The sequence below is a fragment of the Vulpes vulpes genome, chromosome 15, assembly GCF_048418805.1.
Source record: "Vulpes vulpes isolate BD-2025 chromosome 15, VulVul3, whole genome shotgun sequence".
NCBI lineage: Eukaryota > Metazoa > Chordata > Mammalia > Carnivora > Canidae > Vulpes > Vulpes vulpes.
In genome coordinates, this window is record NC_132794.1 from 85,729,108 (window position 1) to 85,756,149 (window position 27,042).

A 27,042-nucleotide genomic window follows, 5' to 3' on the forward strand; every position below is an offset into this window, starting at 1 on the left:
CAACACTGTCATATGTACAGTAGAAAAAAAGTTAAAACAAAATGTGCAATCTATAAACACTATTAGTGTGGTGTGTACTGGACAGATACGCAAATACATACCTACATTTGTAAAATTATTTTTCCTCCAACAGCATCATATTTTGTTGTTCCCAATGTGGTGGAGTTTTTTTACCTAAATTTATCATGAAAAAAATGTCAGTGTCCGTACATATAAGTTTACCTCACTTTGTATTTTTGCAAGAATTTCTGTTGGATAAAATCCTAGAAGTGGAATTGCTAAAACAAGAGGTGCACTATGTAAATTTTGGTTTGCCCTTCCCAAGAAGCTTATGCCCATTTTACCAACACTCACAGAGAATGAAAGTAAAAAGTCATGTTTCAGAAACAGGTTCTCCCAAAGCTTTACCTCAGTTCAAAAACAAACACATCAACAAATGCTAAATTACCATCAAAATATAACACAAGTACTATGCTCAATTTTTCACTGAAGTCAGATTCCTGTAAGGTATAATCCTGGATGAAACAATAAAAATTGAACTGAGTAAATTGAAGATTTTAGTGGCTTTATTAAGCAACTGATTTGTAAATCAGACAGCACCCCATCTAGCAAGTAGAATTGTATTAAAGGGAAGGTTTTAATAGGGAGATGAGTGAGGCAAGAGGTTATTTGTAAAAGAAATGATGGATTGTTTCAGGCCAGATCATTCTCCCTTGGGGAAAAGGGTAGGGGGTCTTATTAGGTGGATTACCTCATCTTTGGGGGGGGAGAGGAATGGGCAATAGAGAGGGCCCCCATGACAGATGACCTCATGAGTGCTGACCAGAAAATTCTAGATTGATTGGCATAAAATCCTACTCCTAAAGAGCTCTGGGTTTGCTGTCCCAGGGACAAATGACTCCACCTTGGGCCTGTGGCTTTTTTTTTTTTTTTTTAAACAGACTCAGCAAGAATTCAAGGGACTCCATCTTCCCTGCAGAAGATCCCTCAAATGAGGATAACAAAGGGCCAACCTTTGGAATCAGAGCTGAATTTTCATTCCATCTCTGTCTCAATTGCAGAGTGTCTTTAGACAAATTTCTGAACATCTCTGACTCCTGTTTTGCCATCTATAGAATAAGGTTAATCACAGTTGCCTTAAAACAGTGTTCTTTGTAGCAATTAAATGGGTTTCTTGGTGCAAAGAGCTAATAAATGGTGAGGAGGAAGAGGTAGGTGAGTAGCTGTTGTTCAGAGGCTAGAAAAGGATTAGGGTATTAGCCAAGGGTATCCTGTATAATAAAGTTTTTAAAACTTTTGCAAAAACCCCTAATGAAATTGCTAACATGGTATAGTTAATATATACCATGTAACACTACACCTTCTTCCCCCACCCCCGCCCCCATTTCTGTCCTCCCCACCTTGCATTATATTGTTTATCTGTCTCCTTTCTTAGAATGTTGTGTATGAACAGGGATCTTTTCATGTTCACTAAATCCCAACATCAGTGTAGCCTGAAACAAAGTCCAACACATAATAGGCACTCAATAAATGAATCGATGAGTGAATGAATGAATGAATGATGCATGGAGTTTCTACATAAGCCTTTCTTAAACCAATTCAGATGTACTGGCAGCTAATGAGGCTGGCCTTGGGATACAGATCACACCCAAGGTAACTCAGGCTTGGCTTGGGGTGATGGAGAGTACTGGGCCAAGAGCCAGAATCTTCTGATTCCCGCTCAGCCTTTGCCAGTTTCAGGGCTGACCACTCACAAACTGTATTCTTGGGCAAATCACATAGCAACTTAACTCAAGCTTTGTAAAAAACAACATTAGCAATGCTTGCCTGTCCAGACATCCTCATGTTATGCAAGAAATTATGTGACATTCCTTGGTAAACTCTAGGTTTTCTTGGGTGGCACAGGAAGAAAGACCAAATGCTTTTAGTTTTGATTGGGACCAAAAAGCAAAAAGAGAAATAAATGGTAAGTGGCAGGTTATGCTGGGCTTGAGCCCAAGCCCAAGGCGCTTCCGTGGGCTTGGACCCAAACTCGCATTTCTGAGCAAGTGCTAACCCTGAGGGAGGGGCTGGGTTTCTTGGGGAAGAAGTTCCCCAGTGGCTGTACACCAGGTCATTCATCAAGTTGAGAGGCTTTTCTGGATATATCTGGACTGCACAATATGTGGACAACCCCTGGAAATAGAAGCTTATCATCAAAATTGAGGGCTTTCTGATTACCAGAAAGGAAGCCAGGAATGAAGGCCTCTGGGAATGGCAGGGGTAGATACCACTCAAGGGAAGCCCTAGGAGGCAGGGTGATTGCCTGGATCCAACTGGAGACCCTAAAGTCTAGGGTGATGTATTTTTACGTAGATGTTTTGATCCTCCCACTACCCACATGGTTTTGTCATGAGCCACACCTGTTCTCTAGTGCCTTCTGGAAAATAAAGCTTCATTCCTCATTTTCTACAGTGATCCTCTATCTCTTCTAAGATACACTGCAGCCTGTAAGGAATAACCTGCGGTTTTCTAAATAAGCCAATGTGCCTCTCACCCACTGACCTTTTACACAGAGTTCCAACAATAAGGCAGTCTAAACTTCCTTGGATACTAAGTAACCTCACAAACACCATAAGCCCTATTCCCCCACTGACAGTCACTGAGTGTGATGATAAAAGTCCTGAAGGGACTGGAATTTCCATGTAAATGATATATAGACAAGGTTGAGGACAGCTACTGTCTGCTGTGATAGTACAGTCCCCTTGTGGGAATTATTAAAGGCTCTGAGAAGTCCTGCAGTTAAAATTGGGAGGGGAGGAACCAGAGTCTTGTTTAAATTTGTTTAACCCAGTAGATCTCTAAATTATTAACCAAGGAACCATGTTCTGCAGAAATTTAGTATAATACTCTTTGGGAAATACTGTTTTAAAGCATGGGAATGTTCTTTTGAACTTATAAGAAGGAAAGGAAAGAGCACCTTTAAGTGTGGTTATGGTGGTGGACATGATGGTTTTACCCTTCAGGGTCAAATCCTTTACCTTTGGAGTTTGAAGAGTTTATTTTATCAGATCATTCCAAGCACAAGAAGTTGATTTATACTATCACTCCAGATGCCTCTAAAAATCAGAATGTCAGTGTGGCATTCTGTTGTTCCATGAGGCCATATGCTGAGTGATCAGGAACATAAGTCCTAAAGTCCAATAGACCCTGATTCAAACCCCAGCTCCCAGCTTACTTCCATGTGACTTCTTGTGAGCCTCACATAATAATACTATCTTCCTCTTGAATTAATCCTTATAAAATACTTAGTTCAGGAAGCTAATATTTGAGCAGAGAATCAGAACTTACATATACTGTGTCTCATGGTAAATACTTCCAGGGTGTGACCTTGCCTAGAGATATAGCCCTCTTCTACTGTAGAATAGCTGTTTAACTGAAGAACATAGAGCTGGGAGCAAACATTGACTGTGATTGAGGTGGGTAATTGTATCACCATAAATTTTCTACAAACTTTTTCACAAGAGAAGAACTGCAGCTTCTAGCGGGTTTTATGAATTTTGTTCCACGACTAATGAGGAAATGCCAGGGGGTCATATTGCTACTAGGTCTCTTATCCATCGTAGAGTTGTCCATCCTGCAGAAAGGAGGGTGTGACAGTGATGTAGAGCTGGGGCTGTGCAGCATGAGACGGGGAAGAAGGAGATTATGAGGAGCATTCAGCAAGAACGATAGAAAATGGACGTTTTTAAAGTGTGGAACTTGGGGATCCCTGAGTGGCTCAGCAGTTTAGCTCCTGCCTTTGGCCCAGGGTGTGATCCTGGAGTCCCGGGATGGAGTCCCATGAGTCCCATGTCAGGCTCCCTGCATGAAGCCTGCTTCTCTCTCTCTCTCTCTCTCTCTCTCTTTTTCTCTGTGTGTCTGTCATGAATAAATAAATAAATACAATCTTTTAAAAAAAAATAAAGTGTGGAACTTGTGGGACAGAAAATTATGCCCCAAGATTTTTGGGATGTTCATTATAGTGCATGATATAAAACCCCTGAGTACCTCTGCTTTAAGGAAACCCACAGGAAAGGTCTACGTTATGTTTCAAGGTTTCTAACATCAGATTTGTGTTTCCTTTGAATGCCCTGTCATGCTTATCCTGAGACACATGGGGCTGTGGTATTTATTAAGGTTACAATGACCAGACTTCTTTTTTCTTCTTTCATTCGATTTTTGAAGGTCTCCTTTATTGCTGCTTCTCACCAGTCACTAGACTCTTTATTCATTGTAGCAGCATGTGAGTCTTATCTCAAGATATATTACAGTTTATAATATATTATCTTATGTTATTTATATATTTTATTAAATTATCTCTTCTCTTACATATTAGATAAGCAATTTCACAAGATTTAGGACTTACTTTCATTTCCATCAGAGAGTGCTGTACTTTGAAATAATGTTTCAGAGTTGGTTATTTCTGGGAAGACTTCCCATATAGGGCTAATTCCACTAAACATAAATTATCAGTATCCAGAAGCTATAGTCTGCCTGTCATCAAACCACATTCTGAGTCAATTTTCAGGAAATCCAGTACTTTCTAACCTATTCAGAAAGTTAAAGAGTAAGGCCACATAGATTTAAGCCATGTAGATTTGAGCCATGTCGATGTAGATTTGAGCACTTGCCATATTTTAATTATTTTCAAATAAAAGCTTAGAGAGAACCAATATGACTTGGTAGTCCTTGCTTTCCACTGTTTGATCCAAAAAAAAAAAAAAATGGATAAAATGGTTACAATAAATCATTGTGCTCTTTACTCACTTGTTCACCTTTTAGAATCAAAGAGAAACAATAATTTGGATACTACAGTTTTTATACAGAAGACAAAACAGGAATTTCTGACTGGAATATATTTAAAATAGGATCAGGCTTGTATCAGTGGAGAGAAGTATTATTCAAACTTTACAGTTTGCTTCTTACAATTTTTGTTAGATTGTCACTGAGAGCATTTCTGAAAAAGGGGAACAACTCAATTAAACAGCAAATATCACCAAGAAATTTTCTTGAACTATACTTCAGAGGTGATGGGTGGGCTCCATGGGAGAGGATAGGGTGAGGGAAGAATGTCAGAGCCCAGACTATCAACAGAGATGCCCTGTCAACAGGGTGGTCTAAGAACTAAGAGCTCCCAGGTTCTGTTTTTCTCTCCCACATTGTTACTGGTTTCTTAATTTGGGCAGATTGGATGGCCTAGTTTTTGGATCAGAAGATATGGTCACCATACTTATAGAGGAATGTAGACTACCCTCCACAGAGGGAACACAGTAAAAGGAAGGCTAAAGAAGATTTGGAGTTTAAGAGAGAAGGGACGTTTCATGGGCTTGTTTTTAAGGGTAAGGGTAACCAAACACTTGGGTAGGCAAAGAAGAGTCCACGGAGAGAAGGACTGATGGGTAGATAACCATTGAGGCAAGTTGAATAGGCTTAATCACAAACCTAGGTGGGCATTGGAGAGGAGACACACACCTTTCTCAGAGCAGGAGGAGAAAATGAAAAACATAGAGGCATCTAAACTAATGGAAGGAGTCCCTGACACCTGGCAGTTATCATAGTGTAGTAAACATGTGGTAAGCATTAAACACAGTAGCTACATTTGTGGTGAGCACAGCATCATGTTTAAACTTGCCAAATCAAAAAAAAAAAAAAAAAAACTTGCCAAATCACTGTTGTATGCCTGAAACTAACATGATGTTGTATGTCAACTACACTCAAAGACAATTTTAAAAAAAGAAATGATCAAACAAATGTAAGGAAAACAAAGATAGGTTTGGGAGTGTGAAAAGAATAGAAAGGCTACCCCGCCAAAATAAAGAAGACAGTGAGTTATTGAGGAAAATAAACAAATAAATTCCTGTAAGCCTGAAGCTGCCCTGAGGGCCAGCTGAAGTGAGGTAACACAAATTAGCAAGGATCCCATCACTGAGTAGCAGCAATGTCAGTGTCATCTTACAGCAGCCCAGAAGTCAAGGACGAATGGTTGAGTTTAGGACTGAAGATTGGAAAGTACATGTGGTAGAAGTTCAGGGAGACTTGGGAGGGCATCCTGGCTTCTGTGGGTGCCATGTTAAAATGCTGACCATGCATCCAAACCAAGACCAAGGAAATGGAAGTCTACCAAGGACAGAGAAGGTTTAGGAGGAGGGTCGAAGGGAAAAGGCAGTCAAATTCAAGGCCAAGAACTTCAGAGTTCAGTATTACAGAGATGGAGCATTTGGAGTGACGATTCCAAGGTTGTCTGCAGTAGAGATTTAAAAAAGAGTCAAGGATGCTGAGATCTGAACGTCGATGAAGCCTTCCTTACGAACTGTGCTGTTGTTCAGTGTCCAAGACAGGTGACAGTTGGCAGTGAGGAATGCCACACCATCAAAAGGGTTTTATTCTGCAAAAGGGTCAGTGAGAATGTTTTAAGAAATTAAGAATGTAAGAAAGATTCTGGGGAAGTAGAATGTGGTCACCTCATGAAGCACTATGAAGGGGGGCTGGCCAAAGAGGGACTGCTGGGAAGGAAAAGGTGGGAACTGGACAAGGAATGGAAGCAGCTTGGCCCTCAGGGCAGCATCTCCTGAAGGGCTCCAAGCAGTGTTAGTCCCACAGAGTGACCCAGTAGGTGTGCTATAAAGTGGGCTCTGGGGAACACTGGATTAAGTAACATAAATGGATTTCTTTACCACAAGACCCCTTAGAGCCTTAAACAATGTACCTATGTGCCTTGTGTGTTTCCAAAAGGAGGATTTATGACATACGTGACATTTCCCCAGTTTAGCCATAAAACTGATCATACTTTGGAAAATTTTGTTGTAGGGCTCATCAGAGATTTTCAAAGCTTTTTGAACAGATGGATGGATGGTTAAGCAGATGAATGAATGAATGGCTTGTGGGTAGGAAATGAGACTCTCAGATCAGGGAAGTGGTCAAAATAATGTGAATCTATGCCAAGCAAATAATTTGGAGCCTATGAATGCATTTGGTACTTCTGTCTAGTGCACTTGCTGTGCTCTCTCCCTCACAGCCTTCTTACTGCCACTTGTGGAGTAGGAAATAAGATTTATTTGTTTAGACACATCTCCTTATTACCTGTTCCTCCCTTACTTTCATAGGTGGTTCTGTCCCTGCAAACCCCAAATGGTTCTCAGCAGAATCAGTCTTTGAGGGTGGAATGTCAGCAGGTAGATCATGAAGTTTTGGACCTTGTGTGCATTGGGTTCCAGGGATCTCCTGATGTTTACACACTATGTGCACATGTGTCCACATACATCCTCCACCCCCAGCCTTCTTTCCTCTTCCATCTCGGTTGCTATACCCACACCCACCTTCATTTCTCTTCACTCTGATGCTTAGCATTGGAGGATGAGGAAACAAATGGTACATTTGACTTCTCTACTACTCTGCAAAGTGTCATAGTGAACTGGTTAGAGCATGGTGTGTGAGATCAATTCTCCTTCTGAAAATGGGGAACTGAGCCTTTCCCCACCCCCCAGGGGGCAGGAGCATACAGGCAGGACAGTTATCTGAAGGGTCTCCAAAACAAGAAGGGTAGTAGAGAACTATTCACCAAGCAAAAACTTGGTTAAGAAACCTGTAAGATTTGAAATGGTTCTCAAGTAAATATCTGTTGTGGGGATATCAACCTTGGTGTCACCACAACTTTTGTTGCTTTATTTTAGAACGCCAGCCAGGCACCTCCATGGCCAATTCCAGTGCCCTCCCTTCAAGTTCTGCTGGAATCAGCAAGGAGCTGATTGACTTGCAGCCTCTCATTCAGTTCCCAGAGGAAGTCGCCAGCATCCTGATGGAGCAGGAACAGAACATTTACCGAAGGGTCTTACCAGTTGACTATCTTTACTTCTTGACCCGGGACTTGGGCACTCCAGAATGCCAGACACCCCTGCCCTGCCTCAAAGCATCCATCTCAGCTTCAATTCTTAGCTCCCAGAACGGAGAGCACAATGCCCTGGAAGATCTTGTGATGAGATTTAATGAGGTAAGAAGCCACTTGGAGATGTACTTGTAATCGAAACTCTAAATACATTTCTCCTTTTAGGTTTGTGTGTTATTGGTGTCTCATCTACCGGTTGTTCTTGCCACTTTCATGATGGCTGCTTTCTTCCCAAGCAACGAGATAGACAACACATTGTTGTCACTTCACTCCAAACTGCACTAGGCCTAACCGTTCCTATCCTCACCTCTGTCTATGGGCCTTCTCCCTTTGGACCACCAGTCCCTGCTCTCTTCTCCCCTCTCCCTGTCAAAATATTCTCCCTGAAGTCATTTTCCAGTATTCTTCCAACTTGTTCTTACAGGTGCTTTTAAAACCAAATGTCTCAATTTTGAGTTCTGACAATGTGATCCCTGGCCATGGGATCTGTTTAACCTACCCCCTCTTCCATTGTCAGGGCTCCTCAGCAGAAATTTAAAACCAGTGCACCTGGGCCAGAAGCATGGGGAGGAACGTGGGTTTGAGGGACAATCGATTGCCCCACTCCTGTTCCCTGTATCCCATCAAGATCCTCAATCCCAGAAAGTTCCTCCAAGACCTTACCAGAAGCCAATACTGGAGAGGAGAGCTGTGACCAGAGTCTGGGAAGGCACTTGAGAGGAAGGCACTATGAGAGGTCTAGGGGCTGGAGGAAAAGAGCCAATGGTTAGCATGGTGTGCCCCTGGAACAAGGATGAGGGACAGGAAAGAAAGGCAGGTTTCTATCCAGTACTGGGGTCAGGGGGTACTGCGTTCTTTCACTCAAAGAACACTTTCCACAGTATAACCCCACACCAAGAGTTTTCTGTTCTACATTTTATTTCTTAATTTAAGCCTATTTCTTAGGCTTAACACAAGATTTCCATCTGTGTTTGTTGGTTGGTTTAACTCCTCAAATATAATAGTTTCCAAATTTAGTCATCTAGTAAACTACAAGAATGCTGAGGTTGCTCCTGTTCTGTGTTCTGAATATCTCAGATGGATGGAGGGTCAATCCAGTTTGTTACTTAGACCCTTTCCAACTATGGCAGCTCACCTTGCAGCCTCCATAGCCTGCCTATCATGAGCACAATGGTGGTAGTAAATGTCAGTGACCTTGATAAGGCCCAATGGATCCAAAAAGATTTAGAGGCAGAGCCCAAGCAGTTCTGTGTCCAGACATGCCCCAAACACCATTCCTCAAAGGAAGATCTGTTATCCATAGGAATCGCTGATACCATCTAGCATTGTCGTGCTCATCATTTTACATGTACCATTTATTTGTTCTTCATAACCCTGGAAGACAGATACTCTCATTAAGCCCATCTTACCAATAAAGACACTAGGGGGATCCCTGGGTGGCGCAGCGGTTTGGCGCCTGCCTTTGGCCCAGGGCGCTATCCTGGAGACCCGGGATCGAATCCCACGTCAGGCTCCCGGTGCATGGAGCCTGCTTCTCCCTCTGCCTGTGTCTCTGGCTCTGTCTCTGCCTGTGTCTCTGGCTCCGTCTCTCCTTCTATCTCTCAAGAATAAAAAAAATAAAAAAAAAAAAAGGAATATCTTTAATAAAAAAGAAAAATAAAAAAAAAATAAAGACACTAGGGCACGGGAAGATGAAGTCATTTGCCCAAAGTTACATAGATGATAGGTAGCAATAGTGATATTCAGACCTACATAGTCAGAACCCAGAGCCTGGGCTGCAAACTACTATACTTCTACCACTATCAGGCTCATGTGAAAGGCTGGCACCTCATCCTACTCCAAACTGAGCAAGACAGACTCTCTGGGAGTCCACTTGAGAGCCTGTGAACCACACTGCCCTTACATTGCTTTTTAAAATAAATCTGATTTTCCCTACTAATAAAAGCAGGATGGAAAATGGAAGTTCCAGAACATTGAGTGTTTTGTGGATTTTACCATATGTTGTGTATTGCTTTAAACTTCCAGATTTACTCACTCTCACAGCCTTCGGACCTTACCCTTGTCCATTGTTGTGGTGATTTTAAATTCTACCTGAAATTTGCCTTGCTTGAACTTTTACAATCTAATTTTAAATTAATTTTGCGGAAAGAAAATTTCAGTTTCTTCTATTCACTCCCATAACCTCAGGAATCAAAGATGAAGCAGTGATTTCACTAATTCAGAGTTAGTGATGATACAAAGCACAGCTGAGTTGAGGTATGCTTTGGACTATCGCTGAAAATAGTTTAGCTAAGCAACTTCAGAACATAAACAAGACTTCTGGGAAAACACTTAAACTACTTAAGAGAACAGTCTGTTTTCAAGTATTCTCAAGCATCTATTTTCATACAAATTATGGATACTGATTAAAAATCAGTTTTTTATAGTCACAGGCAGATCCAAGACGACCTCTAGTAGGTAACTCTGGGCTAGCTAAATACTAATTGCTTTATATACCTTAGTGCAGAAAGGCTGCATTACATTAAAAGAGAATTCTTAAGATTTTTGTTTAATTAGAAGAGTCTTGCCTTCAAAGTAGTGTGGCTTTACTTTCTATAAAGAAAAGAGAAGAAAGGAATGAGCATTTATTTACTAAGTCTTCTGGACTGGCCATTTTCACATTTTTAAATCCCATTTAATCCTCATAGTTGTGTAAGGCTGTTACCATTATCCCTGATTCCCAGACAAAGGAAGTGAAACCTTAGTAACAAAACAGATAATGATAGTATTGGATTATAGTTCATAGAATAAGTATTCTTGAGTCCCATACTGATAAAAATAAATGAATAAATTCATCAGGGGGAGGGGAGGGGAAACTTAATTATAAAAGAATCAAATTTAAATGTAGAGGTATGAAAGAAATAGGAAATCGCTTTTAGGACCCCCAGCAATAAATTGTTACATACAAGAACCACTGATGAACACTAATATTATTGGGCAAAAATATGATGAGAAACAAGATATGTGACTCAGAGCCACAAGGGGCACCTGGCTGACTCAGTTGGTAGAGCAATTGATTGTTGATCTCTGGGTCATGAGTTCAAGCCTCACATTGGAAGTAGAGATTACTTAAAGAAACAAAAAAATAAATAAAAAGCCAAAGTATCTCTCCATAAAATATTTATTAATTACAAAAAGAAAAATAGAACAGTGGAAAAACCCAGTAGGCACCACCTTCAGTAAGTGCTCATGATCAACACAACCAGTAATAAGACATATTGACATGTTAACTCTTGCTGTGGCGCACTAAGAAGACTGTGACATCATCTCTATGATGTTCTTGACACAAAGAGAAAAGAAAAAGGCATAACCTAAATCTAATCATGGGGGAAAGAAACCATCCAACAACCCCAGGTTGAGGGATATTCTACTCTTCAAGAGTATCAAGGTCATGAAAGGTAAAGACTGAGAAAAACTACCAAAGACTAGAGGAGACAAAGAGACATGACAACAAAATGCTGTGGGGGATCCTACTGGATACAGAGCTAGAAAAAAAAGACATTAATGGGGCAACTGGTGAAATTCTCAAGGCATATGGTTTATTTTGTATTAGAGGATCAATGTTAATTTCCTTGTCTTGACAATGGTACTATGGCTATGAAAGAGGCTAACATTAGGAGAAGCTGGGTGAACTGTATACGGGAAGTCTACTATTTTTGCATCTTTTCTGTAAGTCTAAAATTACTTCAAAATAAAATGTTAAAAAAAAAAATACCAGTGCATCTCAGAGAGGTTAAGTCACTTGGTCAAAGTCACACAGTGGCCAAGTGAATGTCAGAATCCAGATATCTGTCTTCACAGTCTACTCTCTTCTAACACACTTCCTTGCCTCTCCTCTCTGCTTGTTAAATTACCCAGTTCAAGTTTGTAGTAAAACCAGAATTGCTGATTGAGAATTTAATTAATCTTGAATCTCCTTTCTCTTTTCTCTCTTCCCACTTCCTTTCTAAGTCTCCTGTACATTCTATTCTTTTTCTTTTTTCTTTTTTTTTATTTTTAAAGATTTTTATTTATTCATGAGAGACAGAGAGAGAGAGAGAGAGGCAGAGACACAGGCAGAGGGAGAAGCAGGCTCCACACAGGGAGCCCGACGCAGGACTCGATTCCAGGTCTCCAGGATCACGCCCCAAGCTGAAGGCAGCACTAAACCACTGAGCCACCGGGGCTGCCTGTCTATTATTTTTCTATTCCTCTTTCTGTTTCTATTTTTATCTAATCTCCTTTATCATTCATTCATTCATTCATTCATCATTTAAGACTTATTTATTGAGTACCTCCTATGCTATAACCTTCTCTTTTTTCACTGCGTCAAACATATTCGTTTAAGAAATTATCAGTATATGATAAAAAATCTACAACATTATAAGACCATACTTTGGTTCTGTCAAAATCAGATACACAAAATAAATGCACTTTCCTCAGTGGAAGGAAGATATATATATATTGCTTGGAATGCTGGAGAATCTCAAAGACAAGATACAGAATATTAGCTCCATGGCAGGAGTGCTAGTTGCTTAGGGGAGAGGTAAATGCATTTATTTATGCATTCAATTATTCAGTTAACATATTTTCAGCACTTCTCAGAAACAGGGCACCATGGTGGATAAGCACTGAGGAAAATGAGTAACAGTCTGCGGCTGCCAGAAGCTACCAGTCTTAAATTGTAGTCAGGCACAAATCACTACCAAAAAAGGCAGAAAGTCCGTGCAGTGTGAGTGGCACAGATGTGGGAGCTGAGGTGTCTAGGTGGGTGATCAGAGCCCTCTCTGCTCGGCTTTGGAGGTTGGGGCTGGGCCTTGAGGTATGGCTGGGATAGAGGGGGGACATCACAGGAAAGGGAAAATATTCCAGACTAAGAAGACAGCCAGTTGATATTATGAGCAAGACTTATTGTCTAGGGAGGAAGCTTGCTCCTGATCGTCAATAGAATATTATTCTGATCTAGAAGTTTCCCAGATTCTAACAACTCTTTACCCAATGACTTAACTGTAATGTGGGGAAAGGAAAGGAAAACCCCTGATGCCTTTTGGGCAGTGTTGCATAACATTTGTTCTTAGGAAAATATGGTTAAAATGCAATTCAAAGTACAATCATAAAATAACTGAAGAAAATGGCTTACATTAAGGAGGGCCAGGAGATAAATCATTCAAAATCAGTTTAGATTCTGGCTTGGAAAACAGTGTTTCTCTCTGTTCCCCATTCTGCACAACATCAGGACTGATGCACATCAGAGTAACCTCTTCAAGACAGTCAACTCTTTATCCTTGCAACTAAATGGAAGATGCTGGGGGTCAGCCCTGAAGCCAGTGGTAGTCGGATAGCAGGGGTGGGGCTGGGGGTGTATTTGGATAAACTCAGTCCTGCTTTGCTTGATTTGGGAGGCAGGTCTTCCTGAACCCTTTTGATCTGGACATCTCTCTTCATTCATACTCTTGATCTAATAAGTCTCCGAGAAACACCAGCGTTCTTTCTTTTTTCAGGTTGAGCAACCTTACATCCTGACCACCCACAAAGTCTCTTACTTTGACAGTCTCCAATCATCCTGGGGGGTTTTCCCCCTACTCTCTTCCAGTATCCAGCCTCTGCCTTTAGTGCAGATTCCTTTTGATCTTACAGGTTTTTTTGTTTTTCATTTCTTTTAGAATAAATTCCAGAGCCATTTATCTTTTCTAGAGGAGACAGAGAGGTGTGCTTTTGTAGATAACTTCCCTGAAGAGATTGCATACTTTAGCACATGAGCTAAGACATGACTAGAAGCTATTAAAGATTGAAGATCATCCTTACTTCCTTTGTTCTCATGCCTTTCTTCCCCCACCACCCCTGGGGATGGTGGTGGAACATGGCAGGTGGGTGGTGTTGTGGGATTGAATTTCTGAGTCACGGGTTCTCAAATCTTATGCCTCTTTAATATCTTTAATATGGCCTCTGCTTCTTGTCTTATTTCTTGTGCACCCATTGATGGCCTTGGAAGTTGGAACTCACCGTGGGCTGCCTCTAAACTGGGCCTCAGGACCTACCAAAAAAGTGAATTTTTGGCTCTATAACCACCACTGCCCACACCATTGCCAGATGATCTTTTGTGTAATAGATAGTTGATTTCTCTGACTGGAGACTGGTTTTCAGCTCAAAAGGCCATTAGCAGGTTCACTTTTCCCTGTGGTCTGAATAGTTTTTGCTCAGAGTAGTTTTTAGCAAGAGCATTCATCTGGGCTCCTCTTTTGGATCAGGTAGTCCAGGGGAAGGCCATGAGCCCATGAGCTCACAGTTGTTCCAAGCCCCCGGACGACCCTGGAGGGATTCCACTTAGCTCTTTGCCCCAGGTGACCTTTCCCAGGTAAACCTAAGCAGGCATCAACTTGCTTCTTTAGCCACATGAATGCAGGTAGCCCAAAGTGACACTAACTTCTTACTTGTTCCTTCTGTTGGGTAGGTTTCACTAGATTTCAGTTCAATGGCTTAAAGGCCATCCCCTCTATGAACAATGCCAAGGTGCAGCTTAACTTTCTGGGAGAGAATCACAAGAATAAGTAAACCATCTGGCCAGAGAACTGTTTTGGCCTGGGTCCTTTCAGCCAGAATCCTTTATATATTTCATAAGTGGTGATCAATTTGGCATTTTCCAACATCTAAAAGTATGCTCCATCATAGCCAAGGAGAGACCATTTCTGCACAGTAAGGAAAATGCATGACATATGATAATAGCAGGGAGTAGGGTGGGGGAGTATCCTCATGCCCAAATATATTCTTCATTTGAAATATTTTGGAAAAAAAAATACTGTTTTTTTTTTAAATCTGTATATTCAATCATGTTAGAAAAAGTTACTATCAAAGCTTTTCTCCCCTCCTTTTATGCAGACAGCCAAGTAAATCATCTGTTTAGGGCTGCTATACAAACTTCCTCATATCTGAATACTCATGGGGTGCATTGCTAATGAAGCACCCTCAGGGTAAGGGAAATTGCAGCTCACTGTGGAAAACCAGATTTCTCCTTGGGAAAGCACATCTCCCTAGAGGCACCTCTGAAAGTAGATACTACATTCATTCTCCAGAACATTTCAGCACACATTCCCGAGTTAACAGAAATTTTAGTCCAGAAATTTCTGGACCAAGAAATAGAGTAGGCAGTTAAACCACAAGGACTCAGCTGTGTAGGGCAGTATTCTGAGTAGTGTTATTAGTAGAGGCTAATCTGTCCTGGAGCTGATTGACAGCAAATTGTGATTGGCAGTTCTTGGCAATCAGCACTCACAGGATTTTACTCATTTACAGTAATGGTCAGTGAACAACAGGGCTGGGAATGAAGAGCAGCATCACCGTGCATCATCATTCAGGCTGCAGCTCTAGGATCGGCCTGCCTGGGGTCTAATCCACCATTCCCAGCTGCAGAACCTCAAGCTAACTCTCTAATCCCTCATCTCTAGATGGGGATAATAATAGTACCTACCTCATCTGGGTTATGTGAATGTTCAGAGAGATAATGTGTGTTGTAAAGCATGAGGACCTAAGACACAAATGGTTCAATGTTGGTTACAAAACAAACAAACCTGAAACTAAAATAACGAGTAATAACGAATCCCATTTCTTTTATTATAATAACTGTGTTCCCCCCGCCCGCCGCCCCACCCAATTTAACAGATGAGAAAACTAAAGCACAGAGAAGCTAATTAAATGACGCGTGAATTTGAACTAGGATTTGAATCCAGGTGATCTGGCTTCCGAAGCTAATGTTTTTGGATCGTCTACCTGGTGCTATTAAATCAAAAGCTAAGGAGACTTTTTTCCTCAATTTAGTTCTCTTATACTGAAAAAAAGCCATTTTCTTCATAGGAGGACTCAAAATATTCTTTATGATTTCAACATATAAAATGAATTTAACCTCTTTGTTGAATTTAACCTTTTTTGCTGACTTTAATACATGTGCTCACTTCCTGATATTGAAAATGTGGTATCTCCTTTGAATTGGAAGGCTGTGCTCCTTGACATGGAGAAGATAATCCTATCTTGAGGTGTCCAAGAATATTGTCCCAGAAGAACATTAGAATACTTTGTTATTTCCACAGGATCAAACAGAAGGGGGATTTTAGGTCTTTGGCTTTTAAAGACCTTGAGGTACCAGATGCCTGAGAATGTAGGATGCAAAAAATAAATCCAGGTTTTACTTTATTTCTTTATCTTCCTCTCTTCACCATACCATCTCTGTCATGTTTCTATTTCATTCCCCACTTTTATATTGCATGAAACCTATACCCCAACAGGGATGGTTTTTGAAATTCAAAATCTTAGGTCCTATCTCTGTATGTACTTCCAAAAATAACAGGGGGGAGGGAGTCTGTGCACAGTGCGGGGACAGCAGGAGAAGGTGGTGGACAAGGGCTGCCACACACCATGCCTGTGCTTATTCTTTCTTTTTTCATTTTATTTAAATTCAATTATTAACATATAATGTATTATTAGTTTCAGAGGTAGAAGTCAGTGATTCATCAGTCTTCTATAACACCCAGTGTTCATTACATTACATGCCTTCTTTGATGTCCATCACTCAGTTACCCCATTCCCTCACCCTCCTCCCCTCCAGTGACCCTCAGTTTGTTTCCTGTGATTAGGAGTCTCTTATAGTTTGTCACCTCTCTGATTTCACCTTGTTTTATTTTTTCCTCTCTTCCCCTATGATCCTCTGTTTTGTCTCTTAAATTCCACATATGAGTGAGATCATATGGATAATTGTACTCATTCTTTAAACATCTAATGCAATTTCCTTGAACAGTGGTTTTTCACTGATCAGCCAAATAAAGCAAGGAATTAGAAATATTTTCAAAATATGCACATGCCTGCAGCCTACCCCCCAGGAGTTTCTGACTCCATGGATATGTGGTGAGCTCAGGGATCTGTATTTTTCAAAAGCTCCACAAGATAATTCTGATGCCACCTATGGTTGAGAGTCACTGCTCTAGACCATTAGCCCCACTGGAATTCAAAGAGAAGAACAAAGCTGTGTCCCAAAGCAAATAGGACGACACTGATTCCTGTCTTTGGGGTCATCCATTAATGCAGCTAGTTGAGAATTGGCCAAAGTAAGTTTTAATAAATGCGGTGGCTTACTTGCTTGTCTTCTTTTTATTTTTCCCCTTCCTTCCTTATTTTTTTCTTTCTGCATTTTTTTTTCATTCTTTGGTACTTATGCTGCAGTGGAGAACTTGGCTTGAAATCTTAAATATTTAAAAACTGTTTTGTTACTATGACCGGATATTTTCATTCTTAGTGACCCTTCTTTTTTTTTTTTTTTAAGTTTCTTTTTTAAAAAGATTTTATTCATTTATTCATGAGAGAGACAGAGAGAGAGGCAGACATACCCTCTCGGAGAAACAGGCTTCTTCTCAAGGGGAGCCCTGTGTGGGACTTGATCCTGGGACTCTGGGATCATGCCTGAACTGAAGGCAGACGTTCAACCACTGAGCCACCCAGGTGTCCCCTTAGTGACACTTCTTAAAGCTCCCATTATGTCTCTAGGATTTAACCAACCCAAAATGAGAACTTCCAGTTGACCATTGGAGGCCTCTTTTATTCTGTTTAAAGCAGGCATCAAGTCAGTACTTCAAGCTTGGGACCTGTAGAAATAAGAATAAAATCAATGGAAATTAGCAGATACACAAATAAGAATTTTAATGTATGCAAGAAGTATTTTTCTTGCGGTTGCTGTTAATTATTGTTGTAATTATTATTATTACAAATAGTAAACGTAACTCAGAGAGGCAGCCCAGTGTCTCTTCAAAGCACACTGTTCTTTGCCATCACATATATGACTTCAATGACACTGAAACTGTGGGGAAGACCCGGTAGGCTTTAATCAGAGACTAGGATTTTAAGTCTCTCTCCAGGTCTGCATTAAATGACCCTATTAGGACATTTAATTCAACTCTTTAAAAAACCATTCTCTCAGAGATCTTTACTGCAAATGTAGGAGCCAAAGAGGAATGTAATTATGCTTTGCCAAGAATCTACATTTGCGCAAGAGATTTAAACATTCATAAATCCAGTTGCCTTCTCAATGCCTCCCCTTGGCATTTTTCATTCAACAAGATTTTATTGAGTACCAACTTATATACTAGGTGCTGATTTGTGCCTGGGGGTTCAGCACAGAACAAGACACACAGAGCCATTGGCCTTACAAAGCTTCCATTCTAACAATGTCTAAAAGGCAGCTCAAATGTGATAAGAATAGAACTATAGTATTGACATCTCCACCCCTTCATTCATGTACCACCCGTTTTCTTCCTCATCTTATCATCTACCCAAGTGCTCAGACTAACAACCTAGGACTCCTACATTTTACTCTTTTTCCAAACCCTTAACATCCAAACTATCAGCAAGTCCCATTTTCTTTACTGACAAATATATTTGAGTTGGCCCACTCCTTAGTATTTCACCTGCTCCCACTGGCCACCATTGCACCTCACCTTCAGTACTACTTTTATGCTTGCATACCCTGTAATTCATTTTCCACCCAGCACCCAGAGTGATCTTTTATAAACATAAAGCAGATAAGGTCACCCCCTGCTGAAAATCCCCCAATGGCTTCCCTTTGCATTTGGAATAAAATCCAAAATGCCGGGATCCCTGGGTGGCGCAGCGGTTTGGCGCCTGCCTTTGGCCCAGGGCGCGATCCTGGAGACCCAGGATCGAATCCCACGTCGGGCTCCCGGTGCATGGAGCCTGCTTCTCCCTCTGCCTGTGTCTCTGCCTCTCTCTCACTCTCTGTGTGACTATCATAAATAAATAAAAATTTAAAAAAAAATCCAAAATGCCAAGACCATGCATGATTATGACCAACTACGTCACCCTAACTTTACACCAGCCACCCCTCTCTCTGACTCCGTTCCAACCACGTTGACCTTTAGTCTGTTCTTGGACATACAGAGTTAGTCTTCTCCACATGTCCTTTGCACTTGCTGTTCTCTCTGCCTAAGACCTTCTTACCCTGGTCATACCCAACTTCTGTCTTCTCTTAGTCATGTCTCACCTTGAAAGTCAGAAAAACTATTGACTCATTTGCTTTTCATCCTTAGAAACTTTTTAAACTTGTTCACTGCTATATGTCTAGTTCTTTGCAAAGTGCCAGTTATATAATAGATGCTCAATAAATAAGGACTTATGAATGCATAATGCTAGTTGGTGTTAACAGTTGTTGAAATAAGTGCTATTGGAAATACAAAGAAAAGCAAGACATAGCCCTTTTGTTCAAGGAATTTATAATCTAGTTCAAAGCATATAAGACCTAAAATATTGAATAAATATACACCAAAAAAAAGCAATGTAAAGCATCAGCAATCATGTGTGAGATCATGGTGAGAGGACTGTCATGGGTTAGTGGAAAGAGTATGATTCTATTCCTAACATCTGGATTTGAGTCCGGGTCTACAACTTATTCACTATAGAACTCTGGGCAAGTAAGTGACATAAACTAATTTCAGCTTCATATTTCTTACCTGTAAAATGGGATAATTTTATCTTCACATGGTTGTTGGGACATTTAAGCAAGATAATAGAATAGCATAGAATAGATACTAAATAGTAACTAGTTTGATTCCATGATGCATGAGAAGCAAGGTCTGTGTGTACCATGAGAGGAAGGGCGAGGGCACCAGGCACATTGCACTTAAGGATGACCAAAGGCTTCAGAACCTTAGTGGTTGGGAAGGCTTTTGCCAGACACAACTATGAACATTATCACTGATGAGGTTTCAGAGGTTACGTTACATACCCATCATCCACCAAATGTAGAAATCTCTCTGTTGTAGATTCTTACCTAGTTTTTGCTAAAAACTTTCAAAGACAGGGTTCACTTCATTTTAATGAGCCTGTAATGTTGATGGAATTCAATTTGTTTTAAAATTCTTCCTTAAATCAAACTGAAATCTGCCTCCTTATAAATTCCACCTGTCGTTCCCGGGGGAATAATAGAAATTGTCTTCCTTTGTTTGGTTCTCTTGAGGCTGGACATTCCCCATATTGTCAAAACATAGCATTTTTCAATATCCCTCTTAAAAATGAAGTTCCCTAGTCTGTTCTGAACACCTCCCTTCTTGCACTTGGGTCATTATCCTGCTCTGAATGCCTGCTAATTTGATTATTTTTTTCTATAAGCTGTGTTTAATTATTAGCCCCCCTTAGACTTTGAGCATGCAAATGGCTAAGTTCATCTTTTCTTTGTGCAAAGATTTTTTTTTTGTTGTTGTTTTCTTTCATGGATATAATTCTTTATATTTAAGTCTACTAAATTTTATCTTTTGGGGGCATTAAGGCCTGTCAAAAAGTTTTTTACTATTAATTCAGTTATTTATTGAGTTAGCTAACCACTTCCAATTTTTTTTCATACTCAGGCTTGTTACATAAAAATGTCAAACCAAATAAGGATTAATAGGAAGCCCAATGGTACATCATTAGAGTGCTCATCAGGTTGGCCTTACACCATTAATCCCCTCTTTGCAGAGTGTTTTTAAGCTAGGTATGAATTTCCTTAACGCTGCAATCATCCAACAGAGGTTTCTCATTTTGTCTCTTCTTATAACTTGAGATACTCCATGAAATAATTTCCTAAAACCAAGACACATCCTTGATATGTAAGTCAAATTTTCCTCTCAAGAGGAAAGAAAAGAGTGGTTAATTTGGCAGTTAGCCAATTGAAGATGTCTAACTTTTTTTCCCAGTTATTTAGGTGGTAGTGATGGTGATGATGATGGTAGTGATGATGGTGATGGTGGTGATTGTGATGATGGAGATGATTGTGATGGTAATCATGGTGATCATGGTGATGATGACAGAGAAATTAATTTGCTGCTGCGAATTCTTACACTGGGCACTCTGCCAAATACTTTACATACATACATTACATTTGGCTTTCATACAATCCTGATAGATGGAAATCACTGCTTTATTTTACAAATAAGAAAATTGAGATTCAGAAAAGTTACATAAATTGCCCAATATGACATTACTGGGAAGTGACTAAGCCACGATGAAACTCGGGCTTTTATGAACCCCAAAGCCCAAACTCTTTGTTATATTGCTTTATATATAGAACTGTACATCTAATTGCACAATAAACATTTGTCATGAGATACCATGAATAAAGAAATGGGGCAATAAAATGCCAGTTTGTTTGAGGGATCTGGGGGGTAACTAAGTAAGACCAGCATTGCATTTCCCAGAGTGAGTTATATAGTATGTCAATATGCATTCTGTGGAAAAATGGTCTAACATATATGCTACATGGTGCGCAAGCAATGATAATGAAGGTAGGATTTTTTTTTTCATTGCAGGACTTCTCAGGTCATTTATTATGCTAATGTTTATTGAGACTCTCTCAGAATGCAGTATTTGACAAACATACTTGAATACTGAGTATCTGGTACCTAATAGAACATGCTTTAGGAAATCCTGTCATGTAGGGGAGATAGGTGGGTCTGTCATACAGGGGAGGAAGTAGGTCTGGACCTTAATGCCTCAGCCTCCCAAAAGCAGCTTAGCCACAGATCCCTCAAAAGCTGGAGAAGGAGCAGGAAAGGAAGTACACATGTGAAATATTTAAGTTACATGACAGTTGAAATACATTCTAGTATTCCCTCTTCCCTTCCTCCCTAGGATGAGGGTTCTGGGTTAGTTAGGGCTGGACAGTTCCACAGTGGACCAAGTGAATGAATGGCAAAGAGGTGGATGGCGGGGAGGATCTTTCAAATGAGAGAACTAGCTTGATCAGACATATTCTGGGCAGGCTCATCCATGATACCAGGAAGAGAGAGCCATCAGGAAGAGTTGCTGTAAACAACAAGGGATGACGATGAGAGCCCTGGTATAGGATACTGGTGAGCAAAAAAGGAGAAAATGGCTCCCAGTTGTTTAGAAAAAGAAACCTACTAGTATAGTGACAAGTTGGGTAGGAAGGTTGAATGCAGGAAAAGGTCAAGACTGACTTTAAGCTTCCTGGGCAGGGCATTGGAAGACATGAGGCACCTGTGATACCATCTGAACAGTAACAAAGTCCATCTACGATGGTCAAGTTGCACATGCTCTGATTCACACATACAAGGTTTCAGATCCTAACCCTGTTACTTATTAGCACAATGGATTTGGCCAAATTATGTTGCTCCTCTGAGACTATTTCCTCACTGATAAAAGGGAGCTAAGGGTAGTTTCCTGATGGGTTGTTGTAAAAGTTAAGATAATTACTCCTCAGCTCAGGATAGTGCCTAGCACAATTATAGGTACTCAACAAATGTTACTTGTTATTTCTATTATTGCTACTGTTATCACCATTATTATCATCATCTTATAAGGCTATACTAAGAGTAAAGTAAGGTTTTTAAGAGTGTGGAAGGTAGGAACCTAGAGCTCATATACTAGGAGATTGAAGCTGCAGATACAATTTGAGAATAATCCCTATAGAAGGATGGCTGCACCATGAGAATTCATCTGTTTTCTAAGACCTCAGGTGTGAGAGAGATCACAGATTGTAAGGATCCAGTTTTGGTAACACCCACCATTGTGGCAGGTAAAAGGATCCAAGGAGAAGGAGAATGTGGGCTTCACGTGAAAATCAGGCAGCGTGAGTAATGAGGACCAAGGGGGAAGAATCTCAAAGATGAGTATCATATTCTGAGCCAGGGAAGTTCAGAAGTGCATTATAAAGGCCGCAATGGTGAGCAGATCAGAGAATGACATGGCCTTACTAACCTATCCCCTAAACTGGGCCACACCCCAATGTAGTGCAAGGCCAGATTTGCAGAAGGATTTCTACAGACCAGAGCAGAGAGGAAACTAAAAATGCCGTGCAGCAGTAGTGGAAGCCTGAACTGTTGTCACATGATGGGAGACTTCGAAGATGTCAGAATAGGTACTTTTCAGTATTTGAAGAGTTACCACAAAGATGAAGTTGACTTATTCTTTGTGATGTTAGCAGGCGGAACTAAGTCTAGTCATTTCACCTCAGCTCAGGATAGTGCTTTAGAGCAGGCTGCCTCTGAGGCAGTGAGTATCTTATAACTGGAGAAATTTCATACAGAGTCTGGCTGATGGGCTGCAAAACTGGGAAGAAACTCTTGGTTTGGGTTGGAAGGTTGACCTAGATCAAATCATGGCAAAAAGGGCAAATCCATTCTATCACCTGTTTTTATATAGCTTGTAAGCTAAGAATTGTTTTTACATTTTTAAAAATGATTTTTAAAAATTAAAGGAAGAATAATATTTTGTAAAATAATATTAGGCGAAAATGTATGCAATTCAAATTTTAGGGTCCCTAAATAAAATGTTATTGGAACACAGCCATACTCATTAGTTTACATATTGTCTGTGGCTGCTTTGGCACTGTAATGGCAAGGCTGAGTATTGCAGCAAGATTGAATGGCTCACAAAGCCTAAAATATTTATCATCAGGCCCTTTACAGGACAAGCTTGCCAAAAGGTTTGAGATCATCTAGTGGCCTCTTTTCAACTGGAGATTCTGTGAGAGAGGAAAGTTTTTGCCTTAAATTTGGGTGGGAGGCCAGGGGTCACTTCGAGACCACCACGGCCTGCAGGGGTGGAAAACCTGGGTACAATGGTGAGAAAATGTAGATATTGGATTGGGAATACTTATTTGAAAAGTCTGACAGAACACAAAGGTAAAACCTGGCTGATGGCTCATCAGACCAGCACAGAACAGGGAAGGTATTTGTCGGGTGATAGGAAGATGTATATTCGTTTGTGTCAGAAGCGAGACATAAAAACTTTTCCTGTGCTTGATGAACCTACCGGTATTCTTAGTATCTGCTTTATTTTATGGCACAGTTAAATATATCTGTTGTCATATCTCTCAGCAAGAGGGGATTTTCTAAATGTTCTTGTTTATAAATGTGCAGAAAATTTTTGCACAGAGAGTCATGCTTTTGTTGGCCAAAGAAAGTGAACACTTGCTGATTTTCTGGCAATCCTAACAAAAATACTGAAGTGTATTTATACTCTGGGGGCCAGAATGAATTTCAAAATGACACTGCTCAGATACATAATCAGCCCAGTTTTCCTCTTCTGCCTCCACTGAGTTTAACAACTTTGTCAAATCCCTTCCTCTGAAATCCACTTCTGCAAGTGAGTTGAAACTAATTCTCTCTCCTGCAGAATAAACATAAGGCGGGCTTCCCTGCTAGGCTCTCAAAAGCTTGGTCCCCCACCAACGGATGAGATAAGCAGGCTAAATCCATGGAAAGTGTGGTATGAAACTATCTTTTTTTTTAAAGTACATTTTTTTATTGCTTCTTACGGTGTGATTTCCTTATTAACATCTTGTAACAGTTATCAAAATGTTTACTTCACACTACTTTGAGGCATAATGTTATTTCAGTAGCATTTCAAGCCAGACACAGGGACTTAGTTTCTGTTCCTATTCCAAACAAGGCAAGATACATATTATGTAGCCCAATGTAAATTAACTGTTACCTATGCCTGTGAGGGATATTCTGCTAATAAAAACCCACGCAGAACTAAATATCCTACTTTGGCTAACAAGGTTGCATCCATTCCCAGGGGAATTGTGTGACTATGAACAAAAGCTATATTCATCCATTTGATTTTCCCATGTGTTCCTTGTCCCTTAACACTACTAAGAGATAGGTGTCTGCTCTTCATTCTTTAGGAGCTCTTTATTGCCAAGCAAATAGAGTGCAGACATTTTAGCCACATGCAAGGGGCTCTACAACCTACCTGTCCAGTTTTCTTGTCCATTGATCTCTGCATGCCCCTTTCACATTTGTCAGCCTCAGTGAGTTACTGTTGTACTCCCTAGGAAGTAATGGAGACACTGCACAATTCCAGAGGTCACCATTCACATTCTGCACAAAGTAGCAGCTTGGCTGAGACCACTGGCTGTGAGACTTGAATTGGAATCCCCGTTGTACCTCTATACCTTATACCTCAGACTCCTCTGTAAAATGGTGCTAATGACACCCACCTAACAAATAGGGTTATTTCAAGAATTAAAAGAGATAATTTGGGGGGAATACGTTTGCCACAGTGATTGACCCAGACTTAAGAATTCTATAAGTAGTTACTTATATATGATGAAGATGATGCTAGAAAACTAATAACTCTGGATTACTTTTAGAACAGGTAAGGAAATTTTCCTTGCTTCCAATTCTATAACATTTTAAGATCACTACTTACAAGCTCTCAAAAAGTTTGGGGAAATGATTCCCATATTCAACAGTTTAGCACACCTCAGTGGGCTCTTGAATAGATAGAGGTGCTGATATTAGGGTTAGTTCCACTGTCTCTATCTGGATTCATAGAACAGAGAAACTGCATCTAAAGTAAAGTTTTCTAACATTTTCAACTCATATCTTCTTTCAGACTGTTAAAAAATTTAAAAAAGACCTGTCATATCTACATTTACTGTGATTTTGGAATTTTCAAATCTAATTAGTAGCATGAATAAAACCATTTCTAATACTGAATATACATTTTTCAAACATTACATGTTCTCCTCTCCCCTACCTGCACTGCCCCAATCCTGGCCAGGACTGTCCTCACCCACCTCCCCAAGGTGAGAATCACAGTCAAAGAGAAAGAATAGTGGACTAGTCCAGTTCCACTAGGGCTCTTCTATTTCTTGTACTTTGTGATTTAAGGACTAAATGTCCCAATTCTGGAGATCCAACTTCTCCTAACAGGAAAGGGACACAATGAGAGATGACGGAAACAGAAGTTTGGGCCTGAGAATGTCACCCTAAGAATTGGGGACCTTATCTATCTATCTATCTATCTATCTATCTATCTATCATCTATCTGTTTATTTATGGAAGAGAAGGGACATGACATGACATGTCTGAGGAGGAGAACACCATATCCAATGATTCCCTTTCTGTTGGGAAAATGAAATTGGTGGGAGGGAGGACATTCTACAGCAGTATAACTCCCTAAAGATATTAAGAACATCTTTCTTAGAAACCCTTAAGAAAACAATACACACCATCCACTTGGGATGGTTTTAGGAACCAAGTTAGAAAACTCTGGACTATAGATGTGAGACTCTGACTTCAGGGAATTGCTTTCATATCTGTACCATGAATCTAAAAAAGATCAAGGCAACTTTTAATAAGATCATGAGTCTGGAATCTTCACTTTGCTTCTAGCCAGCCATGTCATATTGAATAAGTCCTTTAGCCTGAGTGCATCATTTTCTGACCATAAGATAAGGGATTAGACAAGATGATCTCCAAGACCCCCTTAGACCCTGAGCTCTGGAGTCTGACCTCCCCAAGTTAAGTCCCAGCTATATTATTTATAAGACCTGGGTTTCTAAATATTTCTAAGCCTCCTTTTGCCTGTCAAATAAGGATTTGACAGGATTGTTATGATCAAGAAATGTCATCTATTGTTATTATAATCCTCTGATGCTTAATGTATAGGGTGAATTTAATGTAATACTAAATCTAAAATATCCTATATGTACTACCCACTTCCTATACCTCTATTTGCAGGAAAAAGAGAGGGAGGGACTGAGTGGGCCAGTTGAAGCTGTGGGCTCAGGGGGCTTCATTCTGTGGGGTTGGAGTGACACTGAGGGTTCTGTTATTGCAATATATTTTAGCATGCAGTGTTTTCTTCCTTACTTTGAGGTGATGGTTTCTAACAAGTTCATCTTTATCCTGATTATTACAGCTGGGCAGAGCCCCTAAAGGAGAAGCAACTGCACTCCTAGCTTGAGTGAAGGAAATTTTTTTTAAAATGGTAGGGTAGGATCTATTACCTGCCTTTTATGGGAGAAGTTTAGGGAGAAAGGTCCCACTCAGGTTTACTGAGGTGGAACTGCCCAGCCCAGAATGCCCGTCCACCTTCCTGGCTATTTTCTCTATTCCTGACAACACTGCTTTTTGGTTTATTTGTTGTTTTCAGTATGCTTTATTATAAAAGTTTCATTGAGATATAATCCAAGTGCCATACATACATATACTTAAAGTATATAGTTTAGATAAGCACTGAGTAATATATGGAACTGCTGAATCACTGTAACACTGTGTATTATACATTAGAATTAAAAAATTTTTTAAAGAAAAAAATTATAAAAAATAAAGGCT

The 27,042-nt window shown here is 40.2% G+C and overlaps 1 protein-coding gene across 4 annotated transcripts in view; it reads left to right on the plus strand.

The window, feature by feature from the left end:
• PLCE1 (phospholipase C epsilon 1) overlaps positions 1 to 27,042 on the plus strand; it is a 310,445-nt gene that overhangs the window by 170,058 nt on the left and 113,345 nt on the right. For all 4 annotated transcript variants that reach the window (XM_072739557.1, XM_025990896.2, XM_072739558.1 and 1 more), the window contains exon 4: positions 7,692 to 8,008. In XM_072739557.1, coding sequence (XP_072595658.1) covers positions 7,692 to 8,008 — 317 coding nt within the window. The remainder of the gene's footprint in view (positions 1 to 7,691; positions 8,009 to 27,042) is intronic.